Raw genomic sequence first — 9207 nt, 5'->3', positions numbered from 1 at the left:
CTCAGGCCCAAGATAATCCAACTGACAGTAGACTTGCAGGCTGCAGGGCTCAGGGACAAAGGCAAGAGGAGCTGAAAGAGCTGAAGGGCAAACTTCAGAGAGCTGTGGCTTTGTGACCCTGAGATCAAGGCCCCCAGCATAGCAAGGCACCGGCTGATGGCGGCCTGCTGAGAAGAGCCCAGGATGACTGCTGAGCCTTTGATCTCAGGAATAGCCGGGTGTGGTACTGTGGGGAGGAGAGGCCACTGTTTGCCTCACCCCTAGACATCTAAGTCTCTCTTGCCTGGGAAGGATATGTCTGGTGGCCATTAGGGAGTTGTCTGATGGTTATCTCTGAGACAGCCTGGTTCTCTCTGTCTGTGATTCTAAATGGGGCTAATGGCCACTTGAGACTCGGAGTCGGCTGCCGCCCACCCCGGAGCCTTCCTGCTGCCGGAGAATCAGCAGCGGTCTCTCCCTCCTGCTCACACTCCCATCTCAGACATCCGCTAGAGTCCTGGGCGCTGATGCCAATAGCCCCTGTCTGCCTGCCGTGGCCCAGATCAAGTCTTCCAAGTGCCCCCCTAAAAATGCTCAGCCCCAGACAACATGAATGGGGGGGACGACAGTAGAGCACCCCCAACAGGCCCCCCACTTCTTCACTCTGTCATTCCCTGAAAGTGTACATGTAGCCAGGCCTGGGGTCAGAAACTTGTGATCCCAGCTACTGGGGTGGCTGGGGCAGGAGGATCATGAATTCCAAGTCAGCCTGGATAATTCAGTGAGGTCCCCATGTCAAAGTACAAATGTAAAAAAAAAAAAAAGGGCTGGGATGTAGCTCAGCCGTGGAGCGCTTGTTTAGCATGGGTGAGACACTGGGTTTGAGTCCCAGCACTACAAAGGAAAGATCTGACATCCTCCCCTTCAACTCCCGGCTCTGCTGTCATCAGTGAGGTCGCCTATGTCCTCCTCATTGCATTATATCCAAACTTTATTATTATTATTATTATTATTATTATAATTATTATATTTATTATTATATTTATTTTTAAAGATTTATTTGTTATTATGTATACAGTGCTCTGCCTGCGGGTACACCTGCAGGCCAGAAGAGGGCACCAGATCACATTACAGATGGCTGTGAGCCACCATGTGGTTGCTGGGAATTGAACTCAGGACCTCTGGAAGAGCAGGCAGTGCTCTTAACTTCTGAGCCATCTCTCCAGCCATCATCATCATCATCATCATCATCATTCCTCTCCCTTGTCCTCCTCTTCCTCTTTTTTTGTTTTTGTTTTTTTGAGACAGGGTTTCTCTGTGTAGCCTTGGCTTCCTCTTCTTCTTAAGATAGTGTCTAAGCATGTGGCACACACCTTTAATCCCAGCACTTAGGAGAAAGAGGCAGCCTGATCTCTGAGTTCAAGGTCAACCTGATCCACAGAGTGAGTTCCAGGACAGCCAAGGCCACACAGAGAAACCCTGTTTCAACTCTTTCTCACCAACTCATAAAATTTAAAAAAAAAAAAAAAAAAAAAGATAGGTTTCACTGTGTCTGGCCTGGAATTTGCTAGGCAGACCAAGCTGGCCTCGAGCGCTCAGAGTGCATTTGTCTCTGCCTCCCTGAGTGACGGGATTAAAGGTGTAGGCTACTATGCCTAGCTTTGCTTCTCTTTCTCTTTGTGGGGCTAGGCCCACTTTTCCTGCTCTGACAGCCTATGGGACCTGTTGCCACAGCCTTACAAGATGGAGAGCAGTTGACTCTGAACACCACTGAGGGATCTGGACCCTAACCATCAGGGTTTATGTCCTCCCCTTCTCCCTCTCAGAAGTGTCACATTGGGCCAATCCCTGGACCATCCCTGTGCTGTTACTTCTGCAAAATGAGAGTAAAAGACAGTGCCCGCCCCAAGAGTGCTTTTACTTTTAAAATCACATCAATTATTTACTTACTTAATTAGTGTGTGTGTGTGTGTGTGTGTGTGTGTGTGTGTGTGTGTGTTCGATTGTGTGCCTCAGTGCCTGTGTGCAGGTCCCAGGACAACTTGTAGGAATTAGCTCTCTCTTTCTACCATGTCAGTCTAACTCAGGGCATCAGCTTGGCTGCGGGTGCTTATGCCCTCTGAGCCATCTCACTGGCCTCAGAGGTGGTCTTCACGACCCAATCATTTACTTTCTCTAGCATGCTGCTTTGTCTGAGACACAGTCTTCATCCGTATCCCAGGCTGGCCTTGAACTTGTGACTATCTTCTTGCCTCGGCCTTCTGAAGCCTGGGAGTCTAGGCAGGAGGGACCGCCATACCTGGCCTCTCAACATGCTTTGCAAAGATCCTGCCCCATAGCAAGTGCCTCAGCACTCTTAGTAGTTACAAATATTATTAACAATTCCATTCCCCCACCCCCACCCCCTGCGTGTGCACATTGTGTGAGAACGCACATGCCACAGCACGTATGTGGTGAGAGGTCAGCTTGCAAAAGTCCATTCGGTCTTTCTATTACATGGGTCCCAAGGACCAAAGTGGGGCCATCAGGCTCAGTCATCACACCAGCCATGGAGGGGCCTGTACTTAAAATAACATTTTCAAATTGTTCCTTGCATGGCTTTGGGCATGTCACATTCTAGAGCCTCAGTTTCCTTACCTGTGAAATTGGCATCAGTAGTGCCAGAGAGATGCTCACTTGAGAAAGTGCAGGAGGCTTGAGTTTGATCCTCAGCAGCCGATTAAAAGCCAGGAGTAGCCAGGCGTGGTGGCACATGCCTTTAATCCCAGCACTCGGGAGGCAGAGGCAGGTAGATTTCTGTGAGTTCAAGGCCAGCCTGGTCTACAAAGGGAGTCCAGGACAGCCAAGCTACACAGAGAAACCCTGTCTCAAAATACCAAAAACCAAACCAAAACAAAACAAAACAAAAAGTCAGGCATGTGGCTGTTTAACCCACTTGCTTCTCAGTGCAAGCAGAGAAAAGTGGGTTGCAGTCAATTCCGTGAACCCCAGCTTCCAATGAGACAGTTTGTCTCAAAATGCAGGGTGGACTGTAGTGACAAGTTTGTAATTTTGGTCTCTTTAAAAACACAGCAGTATTATAAGACTACGTTTTAGTTTTAATCCTAGGTGTGGGGTTAGGGGGCTGCATCAGGGCAGCTGATTATGATTTGCCTCTTGCTCTAGCAGGGGCATGGCTTTGCCAGCTGTGCATAGCTTCTGTGATTGTGTGATGTTAGGAATTCTGGGGACTTTTCAGAGGGTATATAAATGCTAACCCCCCCCCCCCACCCCAGAGGCTGGGTGGGTTGTTGGTCGCTGTTTCTTAGGTAGTCGTGTGCGAAGAAGAAACAACAAGAAGAAATTAGGCGTCCCTATGGCAAAGGTCAAACTTGCCCCAAGGAGCTCAACACCCGTAATCCACAGGAAGTGGTCTAATGATAACATCACCCCCTTTCGGACCTTGGACTTTATTCAGGGAAATGCTTTCCTTTCCTCTCTATCCTTCTCCCCCTTATCTAGTGTTAGGGGGTCGAAAGGGAAGAAGAAAAGAGGTGGAGAAGGTGGAAGCAAGAAGAGCCCACAAAGTAGCAAAAGGCAAAGGGCAGTGGACCTTTGGCGCGCGCGCACACACACACACACACACACACACACACACACACGTGTAAACCCAAATGCACACATGAAATTGCACACACATGAACACTTACCTCCCCCCACCACACACGCATAAAAATCATGGTATATGGCCGGGTGGTGGTGGCGGCGGCGGCGCACGCCTTTAATCCCAGCACTCAGGAGGCAGAGGCAGGCGGATCGCTGTGAGTTCAAGGCCAGCCTGGTCTACAAAGTTGAGTCCAGGATGGCCAAGATAACATAGAGAAACCCTTTCTTGAAAAACAAAACAAAACAAAAGTCATGGCATATGGCGCCCACTGTCAGGGAGCGCTGCTGTTAAGGCTAGACAGGATGGAAGTGAAGCAGGTGACACAGGCTGGTGGCACTGGGCTCCGTCCTGCCAGGGCAGCTCCGTCTGCATTGCCTTTCAGAAAAGAATCCCCTTGAAGGGAAGTTTAGTGTCCTACTCAGGGCCGTGCCCCCTGACCCTCCTCTGCCCTTGGCACATAGTAGGCGTTCGATATAGTTCCTCATTGGGTGAGTGACTTGGTAACAGCAGGGACCATGCTCTGCCCGTCTTGGTGCCGGGAACCAGATTTGAGCAAGTGTTTCTGAACAGAACAGCTTTGTAGAAATGCTGTTGGGCTGTGTTTCCAGTCCAACTGAGAAAGAGGCTGTGATGGGTAACTGTCTGTGACAGTTGGCTGGGCTGAGGGATGCTTAGATAGTGCGAAGACACCATCCCCGAGACTGTCTGGGAGGCCATTTCCAGGAGGGTAAGTCTGAGTACGTGGGCCGAGTGACAGTCTGGCTGCACAGGGCATATCACTGACCCACTGTGGCCTTGCATTGAGGTAGAGGGTCAGAAGAAACCAAGGGAGGCTCTGAAGGGGAGCTGAGATAGCCGTCTTTCGCTCTGGGATTTTGAGGCTCCAGTTCTGAGGTCTTCAAGCTCGGATGGAGGCCATCTATACTATTGGCTTCCCCCTTTCCTGGTGCTCAGGGCTTCTAGCTTGGGCTGGGATTATATGGATGTTTCACTTTTTTTTTTTTTTTTGGCTCCAGCTCCATCCTCCACACTCACGTGAGTTAACCTCTCAGAATAAATCTCTCTATTGGTTCTGTTTTCCTAGAGAATTTTAACTAAGACAAAGACTTATTCACTTATCCCAAATCTCTCCAAGCCTTTCGTAAAACGAGGCTGTGACTAACACTCACCACAAGATTATTTTAAAGAGTAAATGATGAATTACCCAGAAAGTGTTCGCTTTGGATCCTTCCTTCCCTCACTTCCCTCTTCTGTAAATGGGTATTTACTCATTCATTCACTTTTTCACTCAACAGACACAGCGTTCAAGGGCACAGCGTTGCGTTTAAGACTCAGGGAAGGGTAGCCCGACTCCTGGCTACTTTATTGGGTTCTTTTTGCTACCTCCTTACACCACCCCTATCCCTTCCAACGTCCCCCCCCCACACACACACTCGATAGGAAAGAAAGAAGGTTAGAGGGGAGAAGGGTACCGATGTCAATAGACTACTTCCTGCTGATGAGGGCCATTGAGTTCCTTGGGGCAAGCAACTCCAACCAGCAACCAGCAACCAGCAACAGGAGCAACCAGCAACAGGAGCAACCAGCAAACAGCAACAGGAGCAACCAGCAACCAGCAACAGGAGCAGCCAGCAACCAGCAACAGGGGCAGCCAGCAACAGTAACAGGAGCAACCAGCAACAGTAGCAGGAGCAACCAGCAACCAGCAACAGGAGCAACCAGCAACAAGCAAGAGGAGCAATCAGCAACCAGCAACAGGAGCAAACAGCAAACACCAACAGCAGTAGGAGGAACAGTAGCCTCCCCACCTCTTGGGGCTCTGGCGTTATATACTCTCTGAGGCACCCCCAGAATTTCAAACATAAACCATCCTCAGCTGGTAAAATAATGCCCCTGCCAGAGCGTGAGGCAAATCATAGTCAGCTGCTGTGGGCAATCTGAAGCTGCCCCATCCCCCATCCCTGGGATTAAAGCAAACACATTCCCGTATTTCTGTGTGAAAGAAACCAAGATTCCCATTACAGGAAAGTAGCTTGGCGGTGGTGGCACACGCCTTTAATCCCAGCACTTAGGAGGCAGAGGCAGGAGTTGAGGCCAGCCTGGTCTACAGCACAGCCGAGGTTACACAGGGAGACCCTGTCTGGAAAAACCAAAAGCTCTTGTTTTCCACCATCTCCAGTGAACCACCCCCCAACACACACATACACACACCACACGCACACGCAACACACCCTCAGCAGGGAACAATGGTACAGAAGCTGAGACTAAAGGCTAGGTCCCTGCCTTGCTCTCCAAGTACACGCTAGCAGTTTCCTGTGGGATCTTATGAGAAGTTTTGGCAAGGGAGACTCGGGAGAGGCCAGGCTAGATCTCTGGGCTACTACATCCAAGGATCACATGCTTACCTCACCCATTACCTAACTCCAGGGAACTGACTCCTGCCAGCCGAACTCATAAGAGACTGAAACATTTGAAGGCAGAAATTTACATTTTAGCTAGGTGTATTGGGAGGGATTATTCATCTCCAGTGACCAAAATATTTGCACCTGTTACCCACAGCAGTCTTTTATCTTTTATTTTTCGGTAGAGAGAAATTTATATGCCAGGGGTATTTAAATGTCAGGAGTGGGGTGTGTTGGCAGTGGCTTGGACAGGGTTAGAAGGAAGTCTCAGGGGCCTATCTGCAGTAGGCCTCAGGGAAGAAGCAAGATTTATGATACGACAGCCTGCCAGGCTGCCTCTTCCATGGGAAAGGCCTCCCTGCAGTATTTTCTGTCTTATCAATGCTGAGTTTCATTTTAAATTGCCGCTGAAAGCAGATATTTTTTCCCCCTTGCCTATTACATCTCTTAATTTGTCTCTCCCCTCCGCTGTTGTCTCTACAAACTGTTTTGCACGAGAGACCCACACAGCAGTGTTATTTTGCCCCGGGTGAGTTTGAAAGCAAAGGAAGGTGCCGATGCCAGTGCCTTGGGGCTGGGGCACACGTGTCTGACAGCACATGCCTGTGTATGTGTGGGCTTGTAGAGGTGTCTATGGGTACGCCTGTGCACATGTCAATGTTTGCTAATATAGACCTGCCTAGGTACACTTTGGCATAATTGCTAGGGTTTTCGTGATGAAATTAAGTGTATATTTGCATGCAAGCACACACCCACACGGCAGCCTCTGTATGCATAAAAATGCAAATGTGCACGTACATTCATGTCCAATGTATGACCCGTGCATTTGTCCAGGTCCCCGTGTCTCTGTCTGTCCCTCCCTCTCTTGTTTCTCATGTTAGCATCTCCCCACCCAAGGGCCATTGGCCACATTTTGGTGGCGGTTTGCGAGGACCACTGGAAATATTGATTCAGCCAGACCTAACCGCGGCCACAGCTCGCCGGTTTGGTCCAGCCAGCCCCATCCCCCAGCGCGAAGCCTGTAGGGGCTGGTCTGAGCTCTTGAGTATCCCTGGCTACCAGCAACCTGGCAATCCCCGGCCGGTGCTGAGAAGTGACAGGGTCGCCCAACGATGGGCAGAGCCTTCCAGACCAACCCGGTCTCCTGGTCCTTCCGGGGGAGACCGAAACCCAGAGCGCCGAAAGGCGGAGGTGGGCGGTGGAGGGGCGTCTCGGTCGTTTAGAGTCCAGCGAATGCAGGGCAGAAACCAATGGGTGACTGTGGCCCATCGGGGATCCCTCGGAGGCAGCCAATGACCTGGCTACGCTCTGCACCCCGCCCTCGCCACAGCGCGCAGCTGGACCATTGGAGCCAGCAGGATGGGGGAGCGCCGCGCCAGTACAGGGAGCGGGGGCGTGGCCCAGATTAGGACCCGCCCATCCCTCCCGCCTAGGCTCCCCATTGGCCGGACTGCGGCGCCGCGGCGGGCGGAGAGGCGGGGCGCGGGGCGCGCATGTGGGCGTGGCCTGAGGGCGTGGTTGGCGGGGGGCGGGGCGGCGGCGCTGTCGCAGTGAGATCTGAAGCGGCGGCGGCCCGTCTGGAGCTGCGGCGGGGGAGCCTGCGCGGCAAGCGGAGCCGCGGGGCCGGGAGCAGGTGATCGCAGCGGGAGACTCGCGCCCTCCCGAGTTGCGGCGCCCAAGCCCGCGCTTCCAGGCGCAGAGGCAGCCTCCCAGCCCTGAGCTGATCGTGGCCAGCTGCAGGCTTCGCACGCGTTTCCCGGGTATCCCTCTGCCCGCCCGAGCGTCTGAAGCCCCCGGGTCCCGCGCAGCCTCGGGAGCGGCTGCTGCGCGCGGCAGAGCAAAGTTGTGGACGTGTCCCGACCGCTGGGCCCCGCGCCGTCACCACCAGCCGGGTGCGCGCTCTAGGAGCGGCGCTCGCGCTGCAGCCACCGGGGCTCCCGTTGCAAACTGCTCCAGAGGCTGAAACTTCGGGTGCCGGCGGGTCGGGGCCTGGGTCCTGCGCATCCTCCGCGAGGGCGTCGCGGAAGGCATGTGACGGCTCCGGTGCGGGAAGGCGCGGACTCCGTGGACCAAGCGGAGAGCAGGCTGCGGCGCACGGCGGGCCCGGGCTCCAGCCGAGCAGCCCCCCTCGCCCGGGCCCCGCCGAGGCCGCCGCGCCCCCGCCCCCGCGCGGGAGGACTTGCTCCAAACTCCCTGAACTTCGGGCGGGTCCCAAAGCGGCGGCCTCGGGGGTGCGCAGCCCTGCTTGGGGACCCCAGCCGCAGAGCTCTTGCTCCCCACCCTTGAGGACTCTGAGGACCCCCGGGGGGGACGGGTGGAGCTGACAACCCCTTGCTGCTGGCCGCTCCGCGATGCTCATGAGGAAAGTGCCGGGCTTCGTCCCGGCCTCGCCGTGGGGGCTGCGGCTGCCGCAGAAGTTCCTTTTCCTGCTCTTTCTCTCGGGCCTCGTCACCCTATGCTTCGGCGCCCTGTTCCTCCTGCCCCACTCCTCTCGCCTCAAGCGCCTCTTCTCGGCCTCGCGGACCCAGCAGCCTGGCCTGGAGGTGATGGCCGAAATCGCTGGGCACCACCCGCTGCCTGAGCAAGAGCCGCCTCCCAACCCTGCCCCGGCAGCTCCGGCCCCGGGTGAGGACGATCCCAGTCGCCCGGTCAGTGTCCTCCGTAGGAAAGGGTGGCTGCGTCGCACCCGACCCACCGGGCCCCGGGAGGACGGCAACAGCGTTGCAGCCCCCAGGCCGCGGGAAGAGAGCGTGAGGTTCAGTTTCGACTACAGTGCTTTCCGCAGCCGCCTTCGACACCCAGTCTTGGGGACAAGGACTGATGAGAGTAAGGAGTCCCAGAGTCTAGTGCGAGCTCAGCGAGAGAAAATCAAAGAGGTAAGCATCCCCCACCCCCGCCCCCGACACACACCTCCCGATTTCTAGCTGCAAGCGCTTCCCCCTTCTCGGGCCCCTCCTGGCTCCTGGTCTACCTGAGACCCTTCGGGGCACACTGCAGCACCGCCTCTCTCTCCAAAGTTACTCTTTCCCCTCGGTACATACTTTAGGGTAACTAGGGGTTCAGTTCATGGCCTCTGCCCAACCTCCAGGTGGATCTTTACTGTTGAGTTCCCGGCCCCGGTGGGCTCCACATTTTCCTTGCTGGGCTGCTAAGACGAGCAGATTCTAGGTCCTTAGTTTG

At 54.3% G+C, this 9207-nt stretch overlaps 1 protein-coding gene across 1 annotated transcript in view; it reads left to right on the top strand.

Moving 5' to 3' along the window:
• Positions 1 to 7603: 7603 nt before the first annotated feature.
• The window catches only part of MAN1C1 (mannosidase alpha class 1C member 1), a 145759-nt gene continuing 144155 nt past the window's right edge, over positions 7604 to 9207 (top strand). The window contains exon 1 of the mRNA XM_084788300.1: positions 7604 to 8903. Coding sequence (XP_084644426.1) covers positions 8379 to 8903 — 525 coding nt within the window. The 5' untranslated portion in view covers positions 7604 to 8378. The remainder of the gene's footprint in view (positions 8904 to 9207) is intronic.

Source organism: Acomys minous, assembly GCF_964271855.1.
Source record: "Acomys minous genome assembly, chromosome: 6".
In the NCBI taxonomy this organism is placed as follows: Eukaryota; Metazoa; Chordata; class Mammalia; order Rodentia; family Muridae; genus Acomys; species Acomys minous.
Note: the sequence above shows the minus strand (reverse complement) of the source record. Positions and strands in the feature narration are given on the sequence as shown.